The 14,969-nt window shown below is 46.4% G+C and overlaps 2 protein-coding genes across 3 annotated transcripts; one reads left to right on the top strand and one right to left on the bottom strand.

Annotated features, from left to right (window-relative positions):
* Positions 1-2,638: 2,638 nt before the first annotated feature.
* Positions 2,639-11,347, bottom strand: LOC120699969 (B3 domain-containing protein Os12g0592300-like). 2 transcript variants are annotated; one of them, XM_039984087.1, is made up of 5 exons: positions 11,187-11,347; positions 10,983-11,102; positions 4,103-4,514; positions 3,749-3,981; positions 2,639-3,271 (listed from the first exon to the last, which is right to left on the bottom strand). In XM_039984087.1, the coding sequence occupies exons 1-5, from the start codon at positions 11,211-11,213 to the stop codon at positions 2,996-2,998; spliced, it is 1,068 nt and encodes a 355-aa protein (XP_039840021.1). In that variant the 5' UTR covers positions 11,214-11,347; the 3' UTR covers positions 2,639-2,995. The 2 variants fall into 2 exon arrangements, with proteins under 2 accessions (XP_039840021.1, XP_039840022.1); XM_039984088.1 differs by having other exon boundaries at positions 4,196-4,514.
* A 1,057-nt stretch (positions 11,348-12,404) lies between these two features.
* LOC120699967 (anthocyanidin 5,3-O-glucosyltransferase-like) lies at positions 12,405-14,606 on the top strand. Its single transcript, XM_039984085.1, has one exon. The coding sequence runs from the start codon at positions 12,729-12,731 to the stop codon at positions 13,950-13,952; it is 1,224 nt and encodes a 407-aa protein (XP_039840019.1). The 5' UTR covers positions 12,405-12,728; the 3' UTR covers positions 13,953-14,606.
* The last annotated feature ends 363 nt before the right edge of the window (positions 14,607-14,969 follow it).

Raw genomic sequence — 14,969 nt, 5'->3', positions numbered from 1 at the left:
TTTTGCATGTTACCTTGCTGTAGATTTATCTATAGTTTTATCTTGCAAAAGTGAGTTTAATGCTTGGTTATTTGTGTACTGCTTGAAAAATGCGAAACTAAATTTTGTTAGACTTCTTGTAAGGTATAGTTTCCAGTAGTTCAACTTACTCATGTGTTTCCTTGCTGTTAGTTAGGGTTTAATTTCGATTTCGTGCTTGCTGTCTAAAATGTGGTTTAATATAGAACTTTGTGCAGGAAAGTGATAAAATGGCAAAATCAGTTTTGTTAGCTTTGTTTTCATGCCTAGTATCTAAGATAATTTTCTTGGATTTGTTTAGTTGAGTTTGCATGCCTTTCCTTATTTATCTCTCTTAGAGTAGCTGAATAGTGATCTATTTTTGTTTACTTATAGGATAATGCTTTTGCTGCAAAACTAATTTTCTTGAGTTCCTTGTAATGTTCTCTGCATGCTCAAATTAATTCATGGTTTATTCTTGTTATGTAGTTCATTTCTTAACTCTTGCATCACATTCATGCATTTTAGTGACCGAACTGTCGGAGAACGAACCCGTGGAGCCCGCCGAGCCTGAACCTGGAGTTCCGTACGCGGTCGAGTCCGAAGCTATCCAAGGCAAGCAGCTAAGCATGAACCCTTGCTCCTATTTAATCTGACTTAACTAGTTATCTCACCGGGTAATGTTGGATTATATATAGTATGTATGTATTGCATTCTTAAACCTAATTTCCTGCACTATCCTTCCTTAAATTGTTTAACCAGGTCCTTGCCACATGTTAGTTAGTTAATTACTTAACTTGACTAGATGCTTAGCCCTGCTTAGATTACTTACATTGCTCGCTAGACAAGAATGGTTAGGATGATCACACTTACCGATAATCCTTGATCGCACTGGTTTGGTTTGGTGGCTAGTATAGTAATAGTACCGAGATTCGAGCGGAATGTTAGGGCCTAGAGAATGAAGTCACATGGGCATAGTCCGCTTGGATCGATTAAGGACCGAGTTGATGCCATCGGCCTTGAGCACCTTTCCGTGCTACCACATATCTAATATAATGGAACGGATGAGCCAAATACCTTTTTTGACTTGATCATTGGGGCCCGGTCCCAGATGCGTGGCCAACGGGCTATGCAGGGAGGCTTAGCAGGCCCCCGAGTGGAACTATGTGTAGGAAAATTTAGAGATGTCCTCGGTGGAACTAAGTCTCCACGCGCAAGCTGGGCGTACCCTCAACGGTTGAGCCTTATTGGGAACGGTTGACGTGAGTACCCCCTTGCCCGGCGTGATCGGTTGGGTGAGTCGCATGGTCCTCGCGTCGTGTGGGTAAAGTAGTACACCCTTGCAAGGTTATAATCAATTCGAATTGCCGCGCTCTCGGATATGAGCAAGCTCTTGGTTCGTCGAATTCTTCATAGAGAGTTTCGGTATTGTTGGCTTTGGTTTCATGTCATGTTGAGGATCTGTTATATATATTGTGTTACTCTCTTAATCAACTAAAATTCTGGGGGTTGGGCAAGGTTAATTAAGTTTGCTAGGTGATAGTCTAGGCAGCTTATGCTTATGCAATAAGTACTTAAACTTAAAGCTTTTCCTTGAGCCTTTGCATGATCTTTGTTTATGTAATCGCGTAAGCCTTGCGAGTACCTTTGTACTCAGGTTGCTTCTAAACCTAGTTGCAGGTGAGCCAGAAGTGGTGTTCGACCATTTCTACCCCGCTGATCCTAATGCGGGGAAAGAGTAGGCTGTTGTGGTGATGTCCTTGAGCAAGGCATCATCATCTTAAGTAAGTTTTATCGTGGCTGAGCTTCGGGAGAGCATATATTTTCAATAAGCTCTAAGTCTCTGTTTAATATGACTCGCGTGAGCCCAAGGCTTGTAAAGTGAAGCTGGAAACCCACCTATATTGAACTTGTAATATTAAGTCTCGAACTCTGGTTTTTATAACTGCTCTTTGTGGATTGTTGGCTATGTATTCGATTGTAAACGGTATGTGCATATGCTGATTCTGGGCGTATGTTGGAGCACATACCGGGACTACCGGATTTGATATTATTTTGGATGAATGACGTGTCGGTTGCTCGTGTCTCTAGATGTGGGATAACACGTGACACGCTCTCCGACGAGCACGTGTTAACTCTCATCTAGATGATAATGACCGATGGTTCGTTTAAAATAGTATCAAATTGGGCGGTTCTCACAACTTCAGGGAGGAAAATAAAGATATTTGGTTTAGCGGCTATCAGCACCCAACTATTTCAAGAGCTAGGTTGTCACTTTCGGTTCAAAAAAAGAGCTAGGTTGTCACGATATGGTTGTTTCGAACAAGAAGCAAAATCAGTGTAAGTTTAAATAATTGCCTGCCCAGATCTGTTCAATATTCAGACTTATATTTAGTTTATTCAGGCTGTAAATTACAGCGCGGCACTGAAGAGATCAGGCTCCATTATCCAAAAACCAAGCTGAAACCTACCCGCTCAGCTGAAACTTCAAGGTGCCAGCACATGCCATGCCACCATTCCAGAACTTCAACATCTGCGCGCATCATATCACCATATAGAAATGAAATGGAGTTCACAGCAATGCAGAAGCATATCACCGCAACGAATTCCAACATGGCTACCACACAATCAAAGCTTCCACTGAACTTAGAAACTACCTATAGATTATAGAACAAACATCTCTGAACAGAGTACAATAACTTTCAGCAGAAGGGAGAGCTGAACAAGGCACAAAAGCACAAACCACCACCTTAGGGCACCATTTGCTTAGAAACATTTACATTACACAGGTCACACCTTGTTCTAGCAGCCATACTGCTGCATCAAGAAGTTAACTTAGAGGATACAGAAGTGCACTTCCTACAAAGCAAGGGATAATGCTAGGCACTTCCAGTTTTAAGTTTCCAGTGCCACTCTTGGGATAGTACATACTGCAGAAACTTCATCACCAGTACAAGTGCACATCCTACATGTCTACTCTTGGAGGATACAACGCAACTTATCCCACCAGAATAAACCGGTCACTGGCCTTTCTGATGACATGGACGGTCATTGTCACCCTCATTTTGCCTTTCAACAGCTCGAAGACGCAGATGTCACCCTCCCGGAGCTTGTTGTCGCGCACAAACTTGAAAAATGGCAAGTTTTGGAAGCATCGTGTGTAGCACGAGTAGTAGTAGCTTACGAGCCACTTATCTTTCCTGTTTGGCCTACGAAGTATGATATCCTGCGATCTTTCCTCTAGATGATCAGCAGCAAATCTACAGGGGATGATCTGCATTAAATTGGCTATGTCAGCATTGTACGGACATATAGAGCATGATCTGATAATATGATATCAGCAATTTTTTTACCGAATTAAAGTGTAGATGAAGATATCACTATACATACAAGTAAAATAGACACATATTTACTGTGAGATTAAGATTTCCTTATAAGCAGCATGTTAGGGTTGAAAATATTCAATCCTCGGGATATACAGTTAGCTGCATTTAGGTAGCTGAGGATTTTCAGTATTGGACATTGTCAGATTGAAAGGACACAGATTACCAATAGAGCTGCCATTTGGTAGTTTCAGAAAAGTTGGGGCTGTCAGCAAATTTTTCACCATACTAGCTACCATTTGAGAGAGGCAAGCTTCTTTGTAGTTCCTATTAACAAATCAAAACCTTAAGTACCTACAAAGAAATCAGGACTTTCAAGTAGGTATTGTACAATCATTTCATTTACTCTAGGTGAACGGATGACTCACCAGAGAGTTGTTGTTGCGCTGAACATGCTGTTTCTTCAGAACAGTCACAAAAGCAGGATTGTTCCGTTGGATGGAAGCCAAACCTATTATCTCCTCCTTTTCCTCATCTCTTAGGCGATTGGCAAACATCGAGTAGTAGCAGTTAGAGTTGGCAAAATCGTCATCACTACCATCATCACTGTTTGCAGAATAATTGACAATGAAGTTGCTTGTGTTTGGAGCGTCAGGTTCACCTGAAAAGAAAGATGTAAATTATCTATATCAGCTCACATATATTGAAAAATGATCAACACCTACATATATTAAGATTTAAGACATGCCATGTGCAAATTATTCAAAACAAACAAAACATGCCTAATTTCTTCGAAGAAGATGCATTGTGAGGGGATCCAACCAGCTGAGACGGTGTAGTAGTGTCATCAGAATCATTCACAGGGCAATGCTTACCATGTTGACCCACGATATTCTTGACATGTTTGCACATATCAGGACCAATTTGGTTGCCAAACATAGAAGACACTCTCTCACAACCACTTGCTTCGAAGACTAGCACCTGAAAGGAAGAGTTGCCACAGCATGTGAAGAGCAGGAGATCATTCTCCTGTAGTTCATGAGCCTTAACAAAATCCTCCCATCCTGACATGAGGAACAGTTCATCTCCACGCTTATCTACACTGATGTGCCATGTTTTGCCACTCGGCGCATTCAGTTCGAACCCTCCAGTAATCTGCCCCTTGAAATTCTGTGCGAACTTCTCTGGTATGCTCTAAAGATGAAAACATAAAAAGTGACCACTCATTGATCATATAGTTAACTTTCAGATGTTGAATGTAGTAATTAGGGTAATATTTGCTTCATAATCACCTACAATAGTAATCTTGACCTCCGAAAAAACAACAAATATCTTGAAAATTAGTGAAACAAGCTTGAGTTATAATGAACGGCAGAGCTCCTGCAGTATCTTTTAAAAAAAATTCTAACTGAAACCTGGAAAGTGGATATAAGATTAATACCACAATTATCTTACTTACAAAATATTTGCCATATAATAAGTGCTCCTAGCCTTCTATATAAGATAATATTTGGGTCTACATATTGTTAGTATTGATCTCCACTGGGCCAGTCCAACGACTGGGCCAACCTTGACTCGCGTCCTGATCGGGGACGCCCAGCCCAATATGAGGCTGGTGGGCCTCCGTCGCGCAGCTCTATAAAGTGGAGGTGGGATTAGAGGCTCAATACACGAGGTTCGCTGCCGCTACTGTTTCCCACCTCCAAACCCTAGCCGATCTACGGGAGAGGCTGCCAGCGGCGGGAAGTCCACCGACGCCACCGTGCTCGCCACAGCGAGGACGTCACCGCCATCAAGCCATCGTCGCCGCTGCACGGCGACGCCGCCGCCCCTGCGACGTCCACTCCGGTGCATCCAAAAGAGCGCCATGGCAAGGGGCAGCAGAAGCAAGGTATTTTCCTCTACGGAAAGCTATTCAACCACACGATCTACTCCTAGCGATCCAAAATGTCCTAACAATGGTATCAGTTAGCCGGTCTAGCGAAGTAGATCGATTTGGGAATGGATCCGAACTCGGATCGAAAGAATTACGGAAAGGAGAGAAAGAAATTCGATCCAAATCGGATCGAGAGAAAGAGGTTGTAACCCTAGGGGATCGAGGCCGGCGGGACTCACCTTCACCGCCGGCCGGAGCTGCGTGGAAAGACCCACGAGCCGCCGGCTCACCGGTACTCCAGCGCCGCGCGCAGACGCACGGCCGCCACCGCGCGGGGAAGACCCGAGCCGATGCGCTAGAGGAAGGACCCTCTCAACGCGCGCGCTCTGGGCCCAGGGCACTGTCCCGGAGCCGCTCGACGGCGGCGCGCTCGCCACGGCGAGCACGCACGCCGGCGAGGGGGCCCGCGGCGGTGCCATCTCCTCCGGCCGCCGCTCGATGTGTTCAGGGAGAGAGATTGAGAAAGGGGCTCGTGGATCTCGGGCCGTGTGCGCCGGCGAAAGGGGGCGGCGGCGGCGCCACCTCCTTCGGGCGCCACATGCGGCCGCTGCTCCAAGAGCCGAGTTCGCCGGGGGGGGGGGGGGGGAAGAAGTGGCCGGCGAGGGGGCGTGCAGCGGCGGCGCCGCCACCTCCTCCAAGCCAAGGGTCGTTGCCGCTCGGTGCACAGAAAGAAGGGGCCGGCGGCGGCGCCGTTCTTCCTCCTCCGGCCAGCCCCAGCGGCCGCCGCTTCCATGAGAGAGAGAGAAGGGGAGGGGGAAAAATGGAAACTAGGGTTTTCCAGGGAGAATGTGGCCGGCGGGTTTTTTGTTCCTGCGAGGATGACGGGCGGCCGTCGATCGGCAACGGACGGCCAGGGGCGGTCGGGAGCACCCAGTGGAGCGGGCCGCGCCTAGCTGGGCGCGTGCGATGCGCTGCAGCTGGGCCGCCAGCCCAGGCGGGTGCTGAGCGGGCCCAGGCATCCGAGCCAATAGCGGGCCTATTTTGTGCACGGGCCGCATGAACAGTATAGAAATTGAAATAAGTCTGCTATTTTCAGAAGGCTTTCTTTGTTGAATTTTGTACAGTTTTATCTCTATTCAATTTTGAACCAACGAGATAAATTGCTTAGAGAATAGATGAGTATAAAGATGCTTCTGAATAAGCGTTTTTGTCAAGTTTCCGCTGCAAAGTAAAAGTCTCAACCTCTATTTAAATTAGAACCAACGGGACAATTTAAATAGAGGAGGAGAAATATATTAGTTTAAAGTTAATTATGATATTGTTATTTTCTGACCAACGTTGATTATAACAATATTATAATTTCATTATGAGTTTAAGTTCAATATTGAATCTCTGAATTGCATCGAAGTGATCAATTTTTCAGAGAAAAGAGAAAGACAAAGAAAAGCTTATGAAAGAAAGAAAAGTTCTCCGCTGCAATAAAGAAAGATAAACTCAGATGAGTTTTCCCTGTGAAAAAAAAGGAGCATGTAATTTTAAGGTTGAGAAAAGCTTCCGCTGTTGAAAGTCAAAGAAAGGTTGTTTTGGCACCATTTTACCATTGTAAGTGTCAAGTTGAGCATTAGTTTGCTCTTAAAAGAAATGAAATTTAAAGTTTATTATGATGTTGTCATTTTCTGACCAAAATTGATGATGGCAATATTATAATTTTTATTCTTGTCATGTGTTCTATTTCTGCCCAATGGTGATATAGAATTGAAAGTAAAGGAAAATTGTATGTTTTAATTTTGACCAACGTTAAATTAAGGCATACAATTCTTCCCAAGTAGAGAGAAATTAACAGACAAAAGTGTATTCCGATCAACGCCACAGATAAAGTTTTGAGGTTACTCAGCTGTAGAGTTGAGGTTAAGAAAGAAAAGTACTGGTTCCATTCTGACTTTTAGTTGATATGGAAAGAGATACAACTGTTTTCGAGAAGTTTTTGGTTTCTCTCACTAAAGTTTTACTGTCGTTAGATTTTTTGATTAAATTGGAACCAACAGGAAGATTTAATCAGAAAATAAAGTATATGCGCATGTTTTAGTCATTGTGACTAAAGTTTTATCACTATATTATGTTTTTACCTTGTCCTTCAACAGTAAAGATAATGGTTGAAATGAGTTTGATGCACGTTCAATTTGACCAACATTGACTTAAACACGCGTTGCAAATGCCTTTGAAGTTTTATACAGCATGTCGGGAAAGGTTTTGGCACTTGTGCCATTCACATCCTGCACGGCAGGGAAAGTTTTTGTGATGACTCACATGCCACATGAGTATCACATAAAAGTGAAGAAGTCTGGGGGAGCTTTTAAGCTATCCCAGCAATTCTCATGCACTACTATAGTGGCATGTTTGGATAGTGATTTGAAAGAGTCGAAGGACAAAAAAAAAGTTGTATGCGAACCAAGATTGCAAGCATGACTTGCAAAAGTATAGCATAATGAAGAACTATATGAGTTCCTGAAAGTGCAACAAATCAAGAACTCTGAGGAGCTCTTGAAAAGGAACGAGGAAATGGTACTCCCATTATTTTGTATGGCTTGGTCATTTGAATAAAGTTCTAGTAATGAAATGCTCCTTGTTCACAAGTGTTAAAAATAGTTTCGAAATTATGGCAGCAAAGTTTGTGCCATATTTCGAGGGGGAGAAAGATTAGAAAGACAAGATAGATTAAAATTTAGAGAGAATGTTAAATGCGATGCATTTTTTAAAAGCAAAGATGATCTATTAAAGTGAATATGACCGACCGAAAAGAGAATACAACGGTCATAATATTAATACCCCAACAATAAAGTAAGTGAAATTTCTGGAGTTTTCAGCTCCAAATAGGGAGAAAATATAGTTAAGCCTCAAATCAACCGAAAAAAAAGGTGGTGCTTGAAGCACCTTACGAGGCTTGTAAAAACTGAATCGAGGCTTGTAAAGAACAAACCCAAACAAAAGTTTGAAGATATTCCATCTTTGCAATAGATGGGATAATCTGGGGGAGTAAAGTATGTCAAGATCTAAGGCTTGAAGAGAAGTGGGACTGTATGTTCACTCCAATGATTCAAGCACTGAAATTGTCTCAACATATGTTTTCACGTTGTATGAATGTCATAAATTGAGTTGTCTCATTCATCGACGTGGCGAGAAGCAATGGAAGATATAATGAGACCTAAAAGTTCCAAATTTATTTTGGAACATGGAATAAGTTTCTAATGGAGCCAAGACAGTAGGCTATAATGGGTCTACAAGATTGAAACGTGACTCCGGAGGGAACATGAAAAGTTGCTAAGCACGACTTATGGCAAAAAAAAAAGTTTTGTGCAAAGAAAAGAATAAGTTATAATGAGACATTTTATTCAGTCTCATAAAAGGATTCTTTTAGAATCATAATGCAATTAATGTCATACTGCTTTTAAATTGCATCAGATGGATGTTAGAGCAATATCTCCCGACGGAGACTTGCACAAGAAAGTATATATATATATATGACATAACCAAATGGTTTTGTTGTGAAAAAAAAAGAATATTGCGATACCACTTGATGATATTAGATCATAGATTAGTAGTATCTAAAGTTTTATGAGAACAAAGAAAAGTTATGTTTTAAGTAAAGGTCAATGCAAAATGACAATATGCAAATATGCAAAATTCAAAAGATGGGAAATCCTTTTCCTGAAAAAATTCAAAGAAGGTTATTTTGACCTCTAGTTTTGATAAGAATAATTTCGGTAAAGAGTCATTCGCTCTAGGAAAGGAAATTCACCGGAATAAAAGAAAAAAGGGGTATTAGGACTATCGCAGAAAGCATACTTGGAAAAGAGTTCTAAAGATATATAGTATGCATGCGAGTAAGCTACGCCTGTCCTATTGTCAAGGGTAATAGTTTTGGAATTTTCAGAATTCCAGGAACCATTATATGATCGATCAAAAGAAAAAGGTTCCATGTGCTTCAGCTGTTGGAAGCAAAATTAGTGCTCAAAAGAATTTACCCTGACATAGTACAAGTATCCGGGACATTTTGGCAGAAGTCCAATCCAGCAATAGATCACTGGAATGGAGTTATAGAATGTATTGCAATTTTGCAAAAATATTGTCAGCCTCATGCTAAGTAAGAAAGAAACATTTACTCTCAAAAGGTTGTGAGTAAAAAGAATCAAGTTTTGGCGAGTTTAGTGAAGCCCACAGTAGTAGCTAACACTCGAGTTTGGAGTTTTATTGTGGAAAAGCTCCAAAGCAAAATAGTTGTAATATTGTGGGTCGTGTACCCAAGATTTAGCATTATATGAGGCTGCAGGACAGGCAAAATGGTTAAGAAAACCATTACCCGGAATTGATAATGGTAGACAACAGCAATATACCATTCGAATGTTTTCACTCCTATGGCAACATGTCAAGTGTGTTGCCAAACACATTGACAATGTGTCATATGTTGCAAAGGAGAAAATCCAGAATCATATGAAATCATGGAGCACCAAAGTATCAAGCAAGTGCTTGCGGATCCGCTTACCAAAAGGCCTACCGCCCAAGTTGACATGGGTTTTACGGGAAGCCTACGATTTCTGGATTACTAAAGGGCCCAAAGAAAGGTTAAGGTCTTATTTCAATACAGTAAGGTACATTGTGGCTGTTAAGTCTGACGGTAACTAATAACTGTCATGATGAGGCACGCTCTACGTACTGATCTGCAATGAGATGAGGCCAATAGCAAAGTAACTAAAAAGAAAGTAAAGAGTTAAGTTCAAATTGAGGAATTTTAAAGTATAAAGGTGAGATCAAGGGGGAGAATGTTAGTATTGATCTCCACTGGGCCAGTCCAACGACTGGGCCAACCTTGACTCGCGTCCTGATCGGGGACGCCCAGCCCAATATGAGGCTGGTGGGCCTCCGTCGCGCAGCTCTATAAAGTGGAGGTGGGATTAGAGGCTCAATACACGAGGTTCGCTGCCGCTACTGTTTCCCACCTCCAAACCCTAGCCGATCTACGGGAGAGGCTGCCAGCGGCGGGAAGTCCACCGACGCCACTGTGCTCGCCACAGCGAGGACGTTACCGCCATCAAGCCATCGTCGCCGCTGCACGGCGACGCCGCCGCCCCTGCGACGTCCACTCCGGTGCATCCAAAAGAGCGCCATGGCAAGGGGCAGCAGAAGCAAGGTATTTTCCTCTACGGAAAGCTATTCAACCACACGATCTACTCCTAGCGATCCAAAATGTCCTAACACATATACATGAAATTTAAAGTAATATATGTGTCCATGACTCCTTTTACCATTTAAGCTCCTTTCAGTAACATATCTCCATTTACAGGGATAGCTCACTAGTGCTCACCGCAATCGCAAGTTTTAAGAGCTAATAGAATCACAGCTTGTAACCTCATATAAGAAATGTATACCCTCACTCTACCTCACTTTGTGGTTTCAAACATTGAAAAATGATCAGTATCAAAAAAGAGAGAAACATTGACAAATGGTCTTGTTGGACTATGTCATGTTCTCCCTGTTATTTGTTATTAAAAGTTACAGAGAAAATTCAATTACTGAATACTTGCAATGAGAAGTCTGCTATTAATTACCATTTTAACATGACAGATGTACGCACCTTACTTATTTGTTGCCAAAATTTTTCATATTTTAAGCATGTTTTCTAGAACATCTATTTTAGAAAACAAAAGTAATGTCCAGTTGTTCACTTTACAATTCACATAGCAGTGGAAGATTTGCCTCAAAACATAGTAGGGCAGGCTGTATACACTTACAGTGCCCTTGGCAAAATCTCCGGTCATTAGCTTGAAGAAGCGGATCTTGCTCACATCCATGTGCTCCCAGTAGTAGTGCTCTTGCCACTTCCTGCAGCTGTCACACCCTTCCTCAACCATCTGCCGAAATGCAATCACACAACACTGTCACAACACAATATTTCAGAGGATCAGATGCAGAGGGAGACAGAAATAGAGTTTTACTGAAGCTTGGCCATGTTCTTGTTGCATCCTGCGAGCCTGAGCTTCCGAGGTGAAGCTGGCCCCCCTCTCTCGATGTTAACGAGAGTAGTGTGTGTGTGTGTGTCTGATGAGGATGACCACATATACAGCAGAAAGTTTTTTTTCTGAGAGTACACCACTAAGTCGAGCACAGAAAATTCTCGTGGACCAGGCGTTCCTAGACCTAGGTCACCGTGATGAGGGTCCCCATGGTAGGTTCACCAGGGCAGAGCGTTTACCTCATCTTGGACAGCGGTGAAAGCAGACACCAGGTGGAGTGAAGAGGTGACCAAGATTTGTCTCCTCTGTCGGGTTGCGAGCAAAACAGTGAATCACACCATGGGCATGTTTGGTTTCTGTGAAATTCTTTTCAATCATAATTGGCTACAGTGATGCTACAATAATTATTCCTAATCATCTTCTAATCATGCAGTCAAAAAACTTATTAGCTACATCACAAGCTACAGTACCATAATTTTGAAGGTTATTTTATGATTAGATTTCATTTAATACATTTAATTAATGGTCAAAGGGGCAGAAAATTTTCATTAGAACTTTTTCACCCCTAACCAAACACAGCCCGTTATGTTCGGTTGCTCGTATACTGTTTCCTTTGCTCAGGTCTTGTTTGTTTCTCCAGACTTTTCTTCAGGTCCTATCACATCAAAAAAAAATCTTATTATTTTGAAGTATCAAATAAAATCTATTTGTAAATATTTTTTGACAGCTGAGTGCTAATTCGCGAGACAAATCTAATGGTCCTGATTAATTCATAATTTGCTACAGTGATGCTACAGTACCATCTGCTAATCATGAATTAGTATATCTCATTAGATTCGTCTCGCAGTTTAGCCATAGAGTTCTAAAATTAATTTTATAATTAATCTTTATTTAATACTTCTAAATACTAAGATTCTCTTTGATGTGACATGAATTAAAGTTTAGCCCCTCAAACCAAACAACCCCTCAATTGTTTTGGGACAACAGTGTCAAAAGATTGCTGTATCAGTAACAAGATTACACAATCTTCTGTAGTCCCAAAGATCAACGTTCCCTGTCAGTAAGTTCTGTATGCAACTATGCATACGTAAGATTTCAAGACCGGTTCTTTCATTCTTGTTTTCTGCTTCTTCCGATTACTTGACAACTGACAAGGTTTTTTGTCTAAAGGAACGAGCAAAAGAATTGAAGGAAGCAAAACTGATTGGCGTCAGCTAGCCACTCTTCTCCACCACCACCAGTCCACCGCGACGGCGGTCAAGCCCATCCACGTGAGATCACGACACGTTTGGACACGACGCCGCCGGCAGCCGAGGCGGCGGCGGCCACACGCTGCCAGCATACTATAGCTAGCACAGCAGCGTCCACGACGGCGTCAGGACCAGGCTGATCGCCACGGTGGTAGAGGACTAGCGGTAGGGCAGAGAAGCCCGGCAGCTCACATGCGTTCGGGTTCGGGCGGTGCGCAGCTAGCTTAGCTACGACTTGCAATCAATCGCCGCCGTTGTCTCGCCGGCGTCGTCGATGGCGAGGAAGACGGTGGTGCTGTTCCCAGGCGTCGGCGTCGGCCACCTCGCGCCGATGCTCGAGCTCGCCAAGGCCTTCCTCCGCCACGGCGGGGGCGCGGTCTACGTCGCCGTCGCGGTCGCCGAGCTGCCCGTCATGGCGACCGGCTTCGCCGCCACCGTCGCGCGCGCCGAGGACGCCAACGCCTCCGTCGCCTTCCACTTCCTGCCCCCGCCCCCGCCGGCACCCGGTGGCGGCTCCGGTGAGCCCGAGCCCGAGCAGGACGTCCTGGCACGGATGCTCCGCTTCCTCCGCGCCACCAACGCGCCGCTCCGCGACCTGCTCCGCTCGCTGCTGCCGCCCGTCGGGGCGCTCGTGCTCGACATGTTCTGCGGCGACGCGCTCGACGTCGCGGCGGAGCTCGGCGTGCCCGCCTACTTCTTCTTCCCCTCCGGCGCGGCCGGCCTCGCCGTCTTCCTCGCGCTCCCCGCGAGGCGGGCCAGCATGAGCACGAGCTTCGCGGGGCTCGGCGCCTCCACCGTCCTGTCGTTCCCGGGCGCTCCCCCGTTCAAGGTCTCCGAGATGGCCGAGGGGCTCTCCGACGACGGCGAGGTCTGCCGGGCCATCCTCCGCGTCGCGTCCCGGATCCCGGACGCCCGCGGCATCCTCGTCAACTCCTTCGAGTCGCTGGAGCCGCGCGCGGTGCGCGCGCTCAGGGACGGGCTGTGCGTGCCGGGCCGCGCCACGCCGCCGGTCTACTGCGTCGGGCCGCTGGTCTCGCCCGGCGGCGGCGATGGCGAGGAGCACGAGTGCCTCCGGTTGATGGACGCGCAGCCGGACCGCAGCGTCGTGTTCCTGTGCTTCGGGAGCATGGGCGCGTTCCCCAAGAGCCAGCTCGCCGAGATCGCCGCAGGCCTGGAGAAATCTGGGCATCGGTTCCTCTGGGTCCTGTGGAGCTCTCCGCCTCCCAGCGCCGCCGGCGAACCATTCGACGGCGACGACGACCTCGACGCGCTCCTGCCAGCCGGGTTCCTGGAGCGCACCAGGGACCGGGGGCTCGCCGTCGGGTCCTGGGCGCCGCAGGTGGACGTGCAGCGCCACCGCGCGGCCGGCGCGTTCGTGACGCACTGCGGGTGGAACTCGACGCTGGAGGGCGTCGCGGCGGGGCTGCCGCTGCTGTGCTGGCCGCTGTACGCGGAGCAGAAGAACAACAGCAAGCAACATCTGAACCCACCAACCTAGTCGAAATCACCCAACTGAACCTGTAAAAAAAAAAACTACACCGCCAAAAGTACGAAGGTGGCAAAGCATAATCCACCTGACCAACCAACAACGACGGCAAAGCATCCGTCCGTAGAGAACTCCAACCAACAACGACGGCGGCAAAGCATCCGCCATCGCAGCCCAGCGGGAAAATATCCGCCAACGAAGAGAGAGGCGGCAAAGCATCAACCAATGACCAACGCGACTTGAACGATGTAGAGAAAACTAAGCGAGGGTAGGTGCAGAAGTGGATCCTCTTAGAGAAGAGAATACGACCACCACCGGTAAAAGCTTCCAAGACAACGCCTTCAGGGAGCGAGCGACGCGAAAGGCGCCGTCGTCGTCCGACCAAAATGGTCTAGGTTTTCACCTGGAGAGCTCATTGAAGAGGAGGGCATAGGAAGAAAGAGTGACGCCTTCAACAAAGTGCCGAGGGCATCGCCGTCTTCGGCCCGCAAGCAGACCAAGGCTTTCGCCTTCACCCCAAACCCAACCCTTTGATGACAGCAGACGCCATTGCACCGGAGAACAACGACACCACAAACAGGGCAGCCAGCAGGGAAGGTCGGTGGCCGGCAACCACACCCCACGAGGGCGGCGCCCCCAGGCGGCGGTCACCCAGGAGCCCACGGCCATGGTGAGACGGCGACGACGGCGCGGCCACAGGCCCCAAGGACCCCCGGCGGCAGCGGCGTGGCACGGACCGCCGACAACGGCGCGTCACGGTCCCCCGGCGGCGGTGGCGCAGCCACAGGGTCACCGAGGCGGCGGCGCGGCACGGCCCCTAGCCTGGACGGCGGCGATCTGACCGAGGGTAGCGGATCCGACACCCAAACCCAAGCCCGGCGGTGGATCCGGCCATGGGGGGCCCGGATCCGGCGAGGAGCAGGCCGGGACTGGCCCCGGCGGCCGGCGACGGCGAAGAAACGGCAAGGTCCCAAGGGTGGGAAGAGGAAGGAGGTGGGAGAGAGAGAGGAGAGGGGGAGCGAGCATGCA

The sequence above is a fragment of the Panicum virgatum genome, chromosome 3K, assembly GCF_016808335.1.
Source record: "Panicum virgatum strain AP13 chromosome 3K, P.virgatum_v5, whole genome shotgun sequence".
Classification (NCBI taxonomy): domain Eukaryota; kingdom Viridiplantae; phylum Streptophyta; class Magnoliopsida; order Poales; family Poaceae; genus Panicum; species Panicum virgatum.
Note: the sequence above shows the minus strand (reverse complement) of the source record. Positions and strands in the feature narration are given on the sequence as shown.